This window comes from Arabidopsis thaliana, chromosome 4, assembly GCF_000001735.4.
Source record: "Arabidopsis thaliana chromosome 4, partial sequence".
Lineage (NCBI taxonomy): Eukaryota > Viridiplantae > Streptophyta > Magnoliopsida > Brassicales > Brassicaceae > Arabidopsis > Arabidopsis thaliana.
The window spans coordinates 14,622,251-14,637,847 of NC_003075.7; the positions used below are offsets into that span (position 1 = coordinate 14,622,251).

The window sequence follows — 15,597 nt, forward strand, 5'->3', positions numbered from 1 at the left end:
AGATATGTGGTTGTTTTGCAAAAAAAAAAAACTTAAATATTTTCTTTTTTTTTGCGTTTTAGAAATGTAATTCTCTGTTGATCAAATATATAAATGATTCTCTCTCTTTTAAAAAAAAAACGATGTTATATGGTCGACTATTTTCTTGTTTGGAATTATAAAGTAGAGGAAACTAATCAAATAATGTTTGCTTCATATTCTTATAGAGCCATCTATATCAATAATGATAGAATTTGGAATCAAATGGCATGTCGTACCATGTAGACATGTGGAAGAAATTTCTAGGAAAGCACATACACTTGCTCGTGAATGTGACATCCTTACTCTTATCATATCTTTATATATAAAGACTCAAAAACTACTCTCTTTTTTAGGTCGTCGTCCTAAATTACTTATTTTTAAGACTAGTCAATTATAAGTCTAAGGGTTTGAGTAATCCATAAGTGAGGCTATTAGTCAATTTCCTAAGTTGGTACACCAAATTATGATATTATTTACTTCGGGAAAAAATGTATATGGAGATCTCTCATGTCATATATTGGATCAATGATATTATGCTACAGTTTAGTACAGTTCAAAATCCGTAACTAATTGCAAATTTCTCGGCCCAAAAAAAATGTCGTTTTCAAGAAAGCCTAACCATGCCGTTTTCAACAAAGCAAAACTAGAACAAGAAAAAAGTCAACAGTTAAGAACCTAAGTTAATTACTCGTGGGCCTGTTAAGATCAGTCTATAGTCTATATGAATGAAGTTTGTTTCGTTCAGAGCCCAACAAATCAAAGCCACGAAGGGACATGTTCTATCATATTGGGCCGATTAACTAGGACCAGTAATCTCGTTACTTATCGTTGTTGAATATTGCACCCATGTGGTCTAAAAACGAAAATCCCCAAACAAATTACCAAATTCAAACCATTCTTTTTAATGATTCAAAATAGATCGTGTGTATGTGTATATGCATTTTCTCTAGTAATTTGCCTAATTAGTTAGCTTTACTTTGGAATGAAAGAAACTTACTAAAGCATAAGTGAAACCTAGTTTCATTTTGTTCAAAATGGGTTTGATTCTATGTCCAATTCGGACTCTCGAACAAGAAGAAAAACATGAAAAAAGTCGATCCGACAAAATTAACGTTAATAACGGAAAATATTAATAATCTTGTGATTCTGCAGTTACTTTATTGTAAATGATGTGTGAAATGTTGATCTTTTATATTATTTGCTGGACCTAAATCCTTTACTATACTTTAATTAAATCCACAAACACACGCCCGAGAATAGACCAAAGGTGGTAACAACCTGGCTAAAGAGCTCTCGGCAAAATATTTATTTATGTTTTGTGATTCTATTTTATCACCATTTTATGTATCATGTGTGTGTGTGTATGTATGTACGTCAATAGTCATTGACAACTTGATTATACCATAATTTTAATAAAAATAAAAAATATTTTTTGTTTAATCTTATATTCAACAGATTGTTTATAAATGATTTGAAGATCACGCAATAGCAAGAATGAGAAGGGCAACGTATTTTTTATTTATGATAAAAAGAAGCACTACGTAGTTAAACTAGCTAGCACCAATCAATGATCCATAAACTGTTCTAAAACATAAAATGTACAACTTTCAATCGTTGTAATCATATGAACCGTCAAAACTATGAATCCGGTCTGAGTCGAATGAAAGACCTGAAGTGATCTTGATTGGTGATTGGTGACTATGATTTGTGAAAGGTACTGATTGTGATTTGTGAAGGGTAATTGTACGTGAAAGTTGAAACATAAGTATATAAACATTTCGTAAATTCGAATGTTATACTGCCACATTGAAAAGTAAAAGAAATGGAGGGACACTATGTGAGTTCGGCTTTTCGGGCACAGAAAAGACATAAGACAATGATTTTGAGATTTGAATATCAAACCTTATCTACTGCCAACAAGTCTTGATGGTATGGGTCCAACAATTTCCAAAATTTAATCAAATATGTCTTCTTACAAAGTAAAACTAAACCGGAAATCAAAATTGTTTATTAGCCGCAGTTATCAAATTTCCATCATAGGAGAATACTTTTTCGAGTAGAAGAAGATTCGTGAACCGGAAGAAGATTAACTATTTAAACATATGTGAAATAAAGTCAACAAAAAATCTTCATTTTTAACCAAAGAAGTGTTATAAGTTTTTTTCGAGTAGAAGAAGATTCGTGATTTGTTCGAGTAGAAGAAGAATCGTTGATGATGTGTATCTACTATCTAGACTAGAAAACGAATACAACCATCAATAAAAGAATTGCTAGAATTTTTTTTAGCCACAGTAAAACGTTTAGATTACAAAATACTCGAATTTTTAATAGGTTTCAAAGATTAGTATGGATTTTGACCAAAACAATTCTACTTGGGTACTAAAGAGAACAACCACCGTGTGAGAATATTCAATTATTGTTATGATTTTGTTTTAAATTCGAAATATGATAAGATCTGGAATAGTACGTCTCGAATATCAACTGAAAGAGATAGGTGAAGATTGAGGGAGAGTTGTTTTTGGGCTTATCCACCAGAAAAAAATGATCATAAGTGACAGCCCAACACCTGTCCACCTGTTCTTTTCTCTGTCCCTTTTATCATGTACATGCGATTCCAGTAATTGTTATTCAATTTCTACGTCTTGTTCCACCACCAATACATTATTATAAAATATCTGTAATAGATCTTACCTAAATCATCAAATACGGAAAGTTTCTAGTGCATTTAAGTAAGACGTTGATATGTATCGGCAGTTCTGGATATGTATCAAAGTATACCAAACAAAGTACTAATAAACTATACGTTTATATAAAGTTAGGTATTGATTATTGACTGTAGTAGTAATCCATTGATTACGAAAAAAAACTAAAAGTTGAAACAATGTCAACAACAACAACAAAAAAAAATCAGTTGAAAGAATATGAAGATGAATTTATAATGGTATCAACTAGAGCAACTAGACCAAAAAAGATATGATATAATATTAGAGGTATACATGACTGATTCTCTAATTGTATACAGCATGAGCATCATCGGCTATCTTAAGTATCTTATTGATATACCTAACAGTGATAATTAATGGAGATTTTCTAACAGTATTAAAGTAACAAACATCTGGTAATAGCTAGCTAGTTACATGATTACCGTAGATTCATGTCAAACAAATTATTCACAGCTAACAATAACATCAAACTGTATTGATCAATTAATAATACTCTATTATGTTGTCCCGAAATATCGAAACCATCATTACGTGCTTATATTATTCTTGACAATTATAAGTATGTATTAGACTTTTATTCTTACCATCAATATCATTTACGTATATTTGTCTATATTGTTTGTATCTGATGTCGATAACAATTTCCAATTGGACTCAAAAAAAATTTTTAAAACCAAAAAAAAATTCAGATCAAGCTCAAGATCTAAGAACTTATTGTTATCATGTAATAAACATTGTTAAACATCAAAATACTGTCAAAAATATGTACGAGAGATTTTAACTTGCTACAAAAGAACTATGTACAAAAACAATATCTAAATCAGCATCTATGTACAATTATTTAACTTGTTTTACAAAGAGATGATGTGCGGTGTAGAACGGTCCACGGACTATGCCAGGATTGGATATGCTTAGTTGCAAAATTCTTTGGACCTAACAACACTAAATGAAATAGGTTTACAGAAGTTGTTTCTGCTGATCTCAGTTTAGTATATCAGTATATGTTAAATAAGTTATAATAGTCTTTGGCATATTATATGTTGAATCGAACTTTAGCAGTTAGAATAATCTCACACCCAGGATCTTCTTAATTTTCCATGGATTCGGAAAATATCAAAGGAAATGGAATCAAAGTATAGAGATACTTGAGTATGCAACCGAGTAAGAAGATGAAAACAAACAAAAAAAAAATCAGTAAGAAGATTAATTCATATACCTTTTGTGGACACACAAATCTATTCTAAAAACAAGTGAACGTTAACGATACATAAATTGTAGCTCTTTGGACCACAACAATTTTTGTAGTCTATATCATGTCAGTCGTCCAGCTAAGACGTACAGCAATGCTTTGGCCTCATTCATATACAGAAACCCTCTTATCAATCACTCGTATACATAGTATTTTTTCAACAATTATCTAATAGATTTCATGTTTAATCTTGCGGGAAAAGTAAAACTTAAAGCATAGAGTTCTCAAATTTCATACGTTCATTCGTCTCCACATTGTATACAACTCCAAAACATATAGTAACTTTTACCCATAAACTTATGATGTTCAAATTAGCTATGGTTCATTTGCCCAAATTTTTTTATTTTTTATATAGGGTTCCATGTTTACTTGGGTTAAAATTTATGTTTCGAGTAAAATAAATTTGGTGTTTAATTATCTCTTGAACATCATAATTTTATGTTTTAGAGAATCTATAATTATGGCTGGGAATATGTTTATAGATTCTATCATTGGTAAGGACTCTTTTTACTTGAAACATAATCTTTATCAATGACTTAAGAAAACCTAGTCACGGTGTATGAACGCAGTTAGCCATATGAGAATATATAACTAACAGAAATAAAAAGAGATTTATTTAAGAATTGACTAGGAATTACCAATAAATTATATGAAAATAGAATAGCAAAGTAATTCACTTAAGAATAACAATCTTTATTAAACAAATCCAACAAATTATATACATTGCACAAAACTCAGACGAGAAATAAAGAACTCAATGAAAATTGACCAATGTCACCACTCACCAACACGAGAGGGCGTTTCTAGCAAAATCAGAAGTCACAAGAGGAAATCTGCAAAAACCTCAACATTGAGAGGAGAAGCAACCAAATAAATGAAAGAGATAAAACAATCTTTTTCAGTTTCTCCTCTGTTTCTTTTCTTCATTCTTTCTGTTTTGGTTTTTCTCTTTACTTCAATTTCGCATCTCTCTACGTGTTTCTTCAATAATACAAGACGAGATGACGCTCGCACGAAGAACATGAGTATTTGCGTTTGACCTTGAAACAAAGTGGTAAGAAACAGAACAACCACTTCGTCTCTATATCCACCGCCGATACTTTTCCGCCGCAATAAGGACACATCCCTGGTGCTTGTTGCCGACCAAGCTCCGTCTTCTCTTCATGATACACAACTTCCAAACACATTTTTACTCACAATTCTCAGACTTCCTTTGTGTCTTATCTTTATAGTGTTTCTAGGCTTGGCTTCCTTTTTTCTGGTACGTTAGCTAGGAAAAATCTAGAACTTCTAGAAGTGTGGAGAAGAAGAAACGAAAAGGATATTTTTATTACCAAGAAAGGAAAAAACTTATTTCAAGTGTAAAGATGTGTTTTTCAGAAAGACTTGGAGGGTTTAGCACTACAACGACCATGTACTTATAGAAGATGGAAGGTGGATGACGTGGCAAACTCTCCAACGATACAATATTTTAGGTTTTATTTTAAAAACTCAAGTCCTTGAAACCAAGTTTATAAGGTGTAGAAACTATCTGTTAATGATATATGCGTAAGTGACAGGTTTCACGAAACATAAATCATATATTGCCAAACAAAAACTTAAGTCGACAAGAAGATGGGAACAAAAACCTCACTCGTTTTGAGAGTTTCATTTGCTTAACAGACACGTTTAATCTTATTCTTAGGTTTCAAAAGAAATGAAACAACCTAACTAAGATAGATTCCGAAATCAATTGCCATAGAAACTCTAGTAAAAATGTTTTAAACAAATTTTTACAGACCACATAGTTAAGTGGGAAATTGCTTCAAATACTATGAAGTTTCCGATACATCCATAGTACAATACAAGAACTAAATTAAGAGTGCACCGTTAGTTTCTTCCTCCCAAAACATTTGAATTTCACATTTTCATCATCTTCTGTACAAGTATTTGGATAGTGGAAAGCTAAGACTTTTTGCAACCTATAAACACATATCAGAGGAAAACAAAAACAACAGGTGCATCAGAAATTTATTTCTATCATCCTCTGTTATATGAATTTGAGTATTGCAAATAATGAGTTACCTTCTGAGCCAGATCTTCAGAGACCATAGAACGGTACCTAATAGAACCTTCTAATGGGCAGCTTCCGCTTTTGATTAAAAAGTTAGCATCACATAGACTTGACACTTGCAGCAGAATATCAGACATCAGATTGTTATTCTCTTTGTCGTAACCCGTTGTGTTTTCTTCTTCTTCGTCCTCTTCGCCAAATGAAGAATCTCCAACGGAGGCAATACATTGGAATATCGCCAATAGTCTTTCCAGTGGAAAGCTTCCAGGTCCTTTCATGACTGCTTCCTGCTCTGCAATTTCCTTCTTTTCCATTGATTTCTCAGAGGCCCTGAGGAGGAAACAATATGAAGAATCAGATACTGTATGCAAATGCATCATGAGAATTTCACTCCAATTAAGCAATATCCAAATGTTAAATATTTTTGTAGCTTACTTCCGCTTTCTTTTACGATTATCCATTCCCCCTGTGGAGTCAAACATTGACGCGTCTAGCGTTGCTGGGTTTCTCGAAGCGAGAAATGCCGAAAGAAGAAGAAACTTTGCTGAAGTAGACATATGGAAGTCCAATATTTCAAGTTCTTCACGGTTTTCAGAACTGTAGCTGGCTTTCTGCCTTCTCTCGCCTCTGGTTTCGCCATCATGAGGGTGACTAGAGACCCTGAATATCTCATTTAAACAATGAGCAATAAGCGGCTTAAGATGGCTATATAGCCTTCTCTTCATGTCTTCATTTGGTGAAATCCCTAAATCATCAAGTGGCTCACAAAACTTTCTGAACAATAATGAGAAGGTAGTAGACAGTTCCTCAACTCTCCTGGTGACTCTACAGAATGGTTTCAACACAACGCTGTTTGACACCAAAAACTACATCAGTACACAATATGAGTAAACGATAGAGAAAGCTAGTAGGGAGGCAAGGTTGCACTACAGTCTTACTCAAGGAATGCAGAGTACAATTTTCGGTTAGGTTGATTTCTCAAGAAAATTTGACGAAGATCCTCTTCAGAATACTCAGGAAAATAAAGAGGTATAGGATCTGTGTATCCCATGTTTGAGTAATACACATCTGGTGGCAAACCACTGATAAGTATTATACCAAGTTGAGGCATCTTCAAAACAGTATACAAACTGAAAAGAAACTGCAGAATGATGGTGCCTTTATCCCAGTCTCTGATAAGATCCACATTATCAAGTATTAAGTACACCATCTTCCCCATGGGTTTTTCATCCGGCTTATCTGATCTTGAGGTTTCGGAAGTAGACTCGAGAGTCTTTATCACACTACTAAGGGCTTCACGAAGCAAGTTGACAAAATCAGATGGCTTGTCACATCGTTTCGCACTAGAATACCCGTTTAAAGAACACTTCCTATGTAGCAACGACTGATTCAGAATCGACTCAAACAAGATACGGGGATTGTAACACGTACGACAGCTTGAATAAACAAAGGGACGATTGAGATGCCTGAGCACCTGAAGAACAACACTGGTTTTTCCCGTAGAAGCACCTCCATAGATCATTATTGGAAGAGTAGGGCAATCTAACGGCCCCATAAGTCGAATAAAGTCGAAAATCTGAGAGCGTCTGCCTGGAAAATTAGATAGAACAGCATCAATTGTGATTGATTCTTCCCCAAATGTGAGATCATCAATGGTTGGTGTGTGGGATTCAATAGGTTCTGAGTTCTCAACAGTTACAGAAGCTGATGACCTAGTGCTTCTTCGAGTGACTTTCGAACTCTCCTCTTTAGGAGGCATGTTCTTAAAACCTTGTGTCAAAATGAAACAAGACATTGGTGAAAACAATAAAGGATGATTTAGATTTGGGAATTCAAGTAGGTGAAACATACATACCACCCAAACAACTAAAAAGGAAACACAAAGCAAAAATGAAACAGTTTACACAGAATGTGAGTGATACCATCTCAATATGATTCAATACAAGAGATACCATCTCTAAGACTAGATACATAGAATCAATTTCCAGAACTGAAATTGAAGCACCATTTACATATACAGCTATATCAAAATGATATAACTTTAACTCAAGGGCTTGCTTTTTTTCACAAGCACAAAAGAAAAAAGTTCAAACTTTGGGAAATCGTCTGAATCTGAAGAGAATGAGGAGTAGTCACAGCAAAGAGAGTAGATTCTTAAAAACAAACAAGTCAATTTTGAATTTCTCACAACTTCAATCAATCCCAGATTCACAACCATTCATGAATCATGACCACCGAACACGATGAATACAAATTGAAGAACTAAACAAACAAAGCTATGAAATTAGAGAAAAGAGAGAGACACGTTAACGAGGATACTAACCTGCAAGTCTCCGATTCCCAATCCCAACAGAACTAAACGAGAAAAGAAGATAAGAAACAAAGACAAAGGACGTTGTCGTGCTCTGTGTGCGTCAGTAGTGGCGATTCACTGAGTAAACCACTTTCTCTCTTCTTCTTCGTTAGCGCCGATTTCATGTTTGTTTCAGTCTTCGTAGACGAAGCCCTACAGAAAAAGGCCTTCAATTTTTTAGGCCCAAATCAATGTCTTCAGTGGACTGTTATGTGGGCCGGCCTGATATTTGAGTATTATGATTTACAAAATTCGGTTTTAATAAGTTTCAACAATGCGCCATAAGAAAGAAAGAAAAAAGTCGTTATAAAAAATGGTTAGTGGGATTCGGTTTTGAGATAGGACAAAGGTTTGACAGTTAAAGAATAATTTAACTCGTAGTAGTGTCGTAGGAGTAGGACAATAGAGAGCTTTTTTCCTAAATTATAATATCTGATTATCTTCAACTTTATGAACTTGTTTATATAAATGAGTCCACTAATGGGATACAGATGTTTTGTTATATCAAACAATGGTTTTAAAACGGGAGAAAGTGGCCATTTCCGCCGTCTGATACCAATACTGTGACTTGAGTATTATTACACCTTTTTGGTCAAAATTATTTAAATTATAAATACACACAAAAAGTTGGAGTTGGTTTGTAGTGGATAGTATATGTGCCTCCACGTTTAATCGACAATTGAAACCTAGTATTTAATAAATTAGAAAAATATATATTTTAGTCTATTATTTCGTTTTCTATAATATTTAGTCACACAATATGGCATTTTAGTATTGTTAAATTTCTAAAAAAAAAAAAAGAATGTAAATGTTGACAAAAAATTTTATTAATACACCTTCATATTCACATACACACAAACACACCATAATATATATATCAATCTACACTGAAATCACTAAAAAGTTCAACTACTTCACATGCTGATACTACAACACTAGTCTTTTGTTCTTTTTACGGCACAACACTACACTAGTCTTTTTTTTATTGTCGACGCTACAATCTTATCAGTTACAGTATAGATAGATGTAAAGGGAGTACTAATATCAGAAGCTGTTATATAGTGCAACGCATGAAAGGTCTACAAGGTCTATAACTAAACCTAATTTTTATAAAATTGAAATGCTAATCATTGATATGACAATTGGTTTGCCTAACACATACATAATTGATAATGATTTTGTAGGCATATGTTATCCATTAATATATAACAATTAGCAGTGGAGGATTAGATGGGCATGCAATGCAAAGGTGTTTTAGTGTCATAATTACTAGATATATATAGACACATGAATATTGGGCCAACACTGTCTTGAGCCACTCTTTGGCATTATGACCTTTCCACTACAATATGACAAATTATATATTTAGTTCACATGAAAGCTTTAAATGTACATTCACTCAAAATAATCAGTTGAAGTGCTATTTTTTGGATTTTTTTTTGTTTTTTGTTTTTTTTGGTTGGTACTACATTAATGTGAGCAAAGCTTGTAGACAAAAAAAAATCAGAAAAAAACTTAGAATTTACAGTTGTTTGTAAAATCTTAATAACCAGTTAAAAGATTGATATATAACGTAACATCGATCATGACAGTTAATCACTGAAGTAACATCAAATCTCAAAGATGAAATGAATATTAGTGCTCAAATCTTAGTACATCAAACGATGTACATTAGATTGAAGATTTATACGAATTTATGTAAAATAATAATTTATAACATTGGAAATTTGTTTAAAACTATACGAAAGAATAAAGATAATGGAATGAAAAGGTGACAACACTATTCCTAAAAAAGGAATATAAAAAGTACATTCTATCATGAAGCGAGGCAACTTATGTTTACACAAAGAACAATGCGGTCAAGTTCCACTTTTCTTGGGTCATAATTAATTTTCTTCTTTTCTCTTCTTATAAAGCAAAAAGAAATAAGAAAAATAATACTAACAAAAATATATTTATATAATTCTAATAGAAGAAATTAAGAACAGAAATAAAAGCCGAAGCTAATCAACAAAGGAAACATGGATTCTGTTGGGTAGACAAGTTCCCATGAATCCTTCTTCTTCCTCGTATACCTCCCCTTGGTCAATCATATCTATACCCCCCAAACATAGGTTAATTACACTTATGCCCTCTTTCCCGCCGTTTTTGACCGTTACTAAACCCCTTTGAAAAACCTCTTTAACCCACTCTTCAAACAAACCGTTAGCAAAAAAACCACACCCTTTGTAAAACTTCTCTATCAGTTCCGCATCGACGGTGAACCCGAATCTCTCTTCTCGTTGCCCGAGGATCTCCTCGCACGAATCTTTGATCTTTGTCACGAAGAATTTAGTTATATCTTCGTCCGACAAAACTGTGAAATCAAACCGGTTTTGGATCGAGTCTAGAAAACGTTCTTCAAACCCGCTTGAGATTTCAGTGGCCGGTTTAGCTTCCTCTTCTTCGTCTTCGTCGGCATCAACTCTTAAGTTGAGGTCAAGAGCATTAGATTCGAACTTCAACTGTCTTGAGAACTCTTTCTTTATGTTGCTTATGTCGCAAGCGACATTGCTTTCGTCGTCATCTTCCTCGATTCTTGGATTCTTCTTCTTAATCATCGTTGGCGCAGCATCATATTCCGGTTTCCTCTTGTTATTGACCAAACCAGAACCTGATTTGTTACAATTCAACACCATTGGTATGACAAAATGTTCATTCTCTACACATTCATCATCTTCTCTCGTCAAAAGGAAGATTATTTGGCTCTTCTTTCCTTGAAAACCATCCAAATCTCCCGCCTCAAATCGATCTACGAGGATGTTCATGAACTGAGCATCGGCTAAATCAACTCGCTCTATCAAAATAACAACCTCTTCCTTCTTCTTCAACGCGTTCTTGAGCTCCTCGCATGCTTCGCTTGCCTTGGATGTTCTTAGATTGATCTTCAACATATTTTCGTGTGACCCGAAAAGAGAAGTTGTCAATGTGATAGCCAATCTTCTTTTGGCAGTCACATCGTTCCCCGAAACCAGCATCCATGCATCTTTCCTCTTACTCCTCTTGACAGATTCTTCCATGGCTTCAACGATTGAAGGAAGAACATCCTTTTGCCATGGAATGTTCTCGTGAAGCTTTTCCAATAATTTACTCATTTTAATCGCTTTCTCTGGTTCTTCTTCTTCCGAGTTCTCTGAATCAGATGGAAATGGAGAATGACCAAGTGCAAGAGTGATCTTAGTTTTTACACCTTCATCATTGTTACTCTTGAACCCATCCAAACTCAATTCATCAGTCTTCTTTAGACCTTCTTGACGATTACTTCCGAAACTAAACTCGATAGTACACGAGTTCTGTCGTCTAAACTTAGCAACAGAACTAGATGCACGTGAGTTTTGCTTCAGACTCGAGTCCATCAAAGAACCCGGTAAAACAGAGCTGCTCTGTTCTGCCCTCCAAGCAGTCATACTAGGTTTCTTGTGGTGAAGAGCTTGACAAAACCGGTTCCATTTCTTTCTCAGTCCACTCAATTCATCCTGAAAGTTAAACCCACAAAAAAAACGGTTTAAGTAACTGCACAAACGCTAATAACAAAACAAAGATCATTCATTTATCAAAAAGAAGTTTGTACCTTTTGGTTAATGTTGTTGTTGTCTCCATGAGGTTGCAGCCAAGGCGGTAAGATTTTGTGCTGAGCTGATATAAAAGCTTTTGCTTCTTTCTCATAGTTAAAAGCACATTCTCCACAGAAATTGAGTTTATCTTCTTCCTCTTCTTCTCTTGCTCCTTCTTCTTCTTCTTTTACTCTAAATGGCTTCATCTCCATCACTTGAGAAGCCATCTCAGAACTGTGACCACTGAAACTAAGTAATTTAGTATCCATCACGAGTACTTAAGCTAGTGATTAAATTATAAGAAGAGAAAAAAAAAACCTTGAAGCATGAAGGGTTAGTGAAAGTCCTCCTGAAGGAATTGAAACAGCTTGAAGAGCCCAATGAACATCAAGTGGAGGTTGCTTCATTTGACATCTCATGTATGTTTGGTAAGAAGCTGTCCCCAATAGCCAAACTTTGGCTCCTGTGTTGCTATAATCATAAACCAATCTCCCTATCTCTTCCACTAGATGATCCGCCGCGCTATAGTTCGAAGAAGATGCGCTGTTACCGCCTCCCCAAACTGCCCAATCAAGATCTCCAAGACAAACAATGACACCTTTGCCACCCCAAGATGTGAAAGAATCAATCTTTCTCTTCAACTCTCTAACTTGTCCCTCTATATCCTCCTTCTTCATGAAATTCAAACCAACTTGTGAAAACTGAAACTTGATGAAATGTGTTTGTTTTAAATCATCTGGAACTTCTCCTCTCTCGATTCTACCCATGAGTTTTGCAACCACTCCTTCTGTTAGAGAAACAGAATCTCCAACTATGACAGTGTTCCTCTTCTTGTTGTTCTTCTTCCCTAGAAGCACTTCGATGACCGGGTTTGCGTCTTCTCTCACGGGAAAAGCTTGATCTGGAGTAAAGGTCTTTCCTTTAGGGAAATGAAAGAAAGGGTTTTGCTCAAAAGAGTGATGATTGGTCAAATGCGCATGCCAAATCTTACTAGGGTTAGGGCTTAAAGTCCCTCCTCCTTGATTGTTTTCACTAGAAGAAGGAGAGCAAGGAGAAGAGAAAACACCAACAGAGGAAGAAGAGCCGTAGAAAACAGGGGAAACAACAGAGGAGTCATCCTCTATGTTACTCTTCACAGAAACACTAGAGAGTCCAGCTTCTCTCATCACTCTACTCACACTAGGATCATCAAGAATCGACACAACAAGCTGCTCGAGCTCGACTTTAACCGCCAAGAACGGTTGGTTCTGTTGACTCTGCTGCTGCTCCACACACCCTCTCCTTTGATGCGCCTGTGCTCTCTTCAGTGCCGCTACGAGAGCGTTGGAGAGTGAAGGCTGGGTCTGAAACAGAGGATTCGGGTTGGTCGGAAGCCTGTTGAGAGAAACATTGAAACAGAGCTCGAGAGCTCGACAATGGAGAGAAGGGTGAGCCATTTGGCGACCGAGGGCAGTGAACGGATTGGATTTGAGACATGCCCTTCGGAAAAGATTGGATCTTGACGAAGTTAAAAGCGTCGAAGCAACGTGAAGAGGAGTGACTTGAGAATGGCCTCTCCTTCTTGCTAAGGTTAGAGATTGCTTCAAAACTGAAGCAGCCTCTGGTGTTAGTGTCTGGTGCACGGTATAAGCCCCTGTACGCATCACAAAACCACCCACCTTAAATCCCTAAACCCCTCGCAAGAATCTATCGATCTCTTTTTGCTATTTCCTCTCTACCCACAAACAAAAGGTTTAAGTAAGACTTTGAAGTTCTTGAAGCTTAAAGGAAGAAAAAGTAATGGTGGAAGTAAACTTAGTGTTTATAAAGATATGTTTAGTCTGAGAGAAGTATCGAAGAGATGAGGACAGAGCAAGTTATGAATTTATATTGTTGGGTTGGTTTCATACTTTCGATGTTGTTTTTTCTTTTATTAATTAAACATCAATTTCTTTATGGTTTTTGTTTTTTAATAAATTATATTCTCCTTTTGCTTTCGTCTTTTGAATAGTAAGGCAGCTTTCTGAAGCTTTTTTGAATTTCCCACTTCCTTCAAGCTTCGTTTCCCTCCACAGGTTCAAGTTAAAAATGTCTCGAACTATATTATATTTCATCTTTATACATATACATATGAAATTTTGAGGTCCGGCTTAATAATAGCTGAGGCCCAGTGAATTCTTTTCTAATGTTTGGTTATGCTTTTTTATTTATACAAATACCATAGACACTACACTAAAATATGATAGAATTTAGGGCAAAGTTTTTTGCCTCCGTTAATTGAAAATAAATTTATTTTTGGCTTTACCATAAAACAGTAAGATACTTAGCATTACATGGAAAGGTAAACTTCAACAATATCCACACATCTATATTTGCTTTCTTGAGGAAGTTGGTGACTCATATCTCTTAAATTTTTTCCATCAGTTATTAGTTTGATCATGTGTAGTGATCATAGGATTATAATGTATATGAAGGCATTAAACCAGTGTGTAAATAATAACCATTAGCATCTTTGCGTCTGCTTCAAACTCAGCTCTTGTCAATCTCACTCTACACATAGATTGGAATGAGGGCATGTTTAAATACGAAGGTCTTGTGATGCAACAGATAAACTTGCGGTTAACCAATTGAATACAAATGAGGGCATGTTTAATTGATCTAGGACATGACTGGTCCTATACATCTGTAGTCATATATATGTGTTGTAGATCAATCAAACATGTCCATATCATTAACTTGATATATTTGTGTTAGAGATGTTTTAGTTTAAAATACAAAAAAATAAAATAAAATAAAAAATATGGACCAAAGATTCAATTGCCAGATCTTCCTCATTATGAGAAAGCACTGTATTTCCGCTCCTAAAATACAACTTTCAAATCTACCACTAATAGATATATGTATGAGTAGAGATATTTAGGTGTACTAAAAACATGCGGGCCGATTTACACCATCTATATATATATTTGATAATTGTATGTGTTCAATCAATCTATGTGACCACATGAAATATTAGGAACGGAAATAGTGCTTTCTCATAATGAGGAGATTCGGCAGTTGAATCCGTCTTTATTCTTTTTAATATTTTAATTAAAGTTTAGTAATATAAGGAGTCATCACAAAGTTAAATTTGAGAAAGAGAACTATCAAAATTTTCCACTAATATTATGCTCAACCAAATTAAATGAGCTATCCAACGACATTATCTCTTAATTATACGAAATTTTCTTTTATGTAGGGAATAGTATCATATAAAGGAAAGAGTCATATTTAATCTTTTTGTTTAGTCTCTCTCAAATCTCGATCTTCCTAGAACTACAGAACTCAAAGAGCGTAACCACAAAGGAAAGCAAAAGTTACTAATAAAGAAACGTGAAATTATATTTACAATATATATAATAACAGAAATTATATAAAAATTGAGGTGGTGTCACTGTCTTTGAGACTGATTTTTGAAGAGAGACAGAATTTCATTCTTCAAGTCTTCTAAAAAAGCAACAACCTGTCTCCCGTCTTTCAATTTTCAAAGCACTATTATCTCTCTCGCCCTAGACACGTAAGATACATATGTGGTATATATATGAGTTGAGCAAAAATTATCATCAATTACAAATTGGAGGAAACTG

The 15,597-nt window shown here is 34.6% G+C and overlaps 3 protein-coding genes across 5 annotated transcripts; all 3 read right to left on the minus strand.

Annotated features, from left to right (window-relative positions):
* Positions 1 to 4,670: 4,670 nt before the first annotated feature.
* AT4G29905 (uncharacterized protein) lies at positions 4,671 to 5,381 on the minus strand. Its single transcript, NM_148384.2, has one exon. The coding sequence runs from the start codon at positions 5,178 to 5,180 to the stop codon at positions 4,977 to 4,979; it is 204 nt and encodes a 67-aa protein (NP_680750.1). The 5' UTR covers positions 5,181 to 5,381; the 3' UTR covers positions 4,671 to 4,976.
* Positions 5,382 to 5,634: 253 nt separating this feature from the next.
* On the minus strand, positions 5,635 to 8,554 carry ORC5 (origin recognition complex protein 5). 2 transcript variants are annotated; one of them, NM_119137.5, is made up of 5 exons: positions 8,370 to 8,490; positions 6,985 to 7,816; positions 6,482 to 6,895; positions 6,058 to 6,376; positions 5,635 to 5,954 (listed from the first exon to the last, which is right to left on the minus strand). In NM_119137.5, exons 2-5 carry the CDS (start codon positions 7,803 to 7,805, stop codon positions 5,904 to 5,906), a joined length of 1,605 nt encoding a protein of 534 aa, NP_194720.2. In that variant the 5' UTR covers positions 7,806 to 7,816; positions 8,370 to 8,490; the 3' UTR covers positions 5,635 to 5,903. The 2 variants fall into 2 exon arrangements, with proteins under 2 accessions (NP_194720.2, NP_001328994.1); NM_001341981.1 differs by having other exon boundaries at positions 5,713 to 5,954; positions 6,985 to 8,554.
* A 1,608-nt stretch (positions 8,555 to 10,162) lies between these two features.
* AT4G29920 (Double Clp-N motif-containing P-loop nucleoside triphosphate hydrolases superfamily protein) lies at positions 10,163 to 13,851 on the minus strand (the record flags this gene model as incomplete). Of its 2 annotated transcripts, none has more annotated exons than NM_001341982.1 (3): positions 12,311 to 13,851; positions 12,010 to 12,235; positions 10,163 to 11,914 (listed from the first exon to the last, which is right to left on the minus strand). In NM_001341982.1, the coding sequence occupies exons 1-3, from the start codon at positions 13,633 to 13,635 to the stop codon at positions 10,403 to 10,405; spliced, it is 3,063 nt and encodes a 1,020-aa protein (NP_001328639.1). In that variant the 5' UTR covers positions 13,636 to 13,851. The 2 variants fall into 2 exon arrangements, with proteins under 2 accessions (NP_001328639.1, NP_194721.1); NM_119138.2 differs by having other exon boundaries at positions 10,403 to 11,914; positions 12,010 to 12,226; positions 12,311 to 13,671.
* Between the last annotated feature and the right edge of the window lie 1,746 nt (positions 13,852 to 15,597).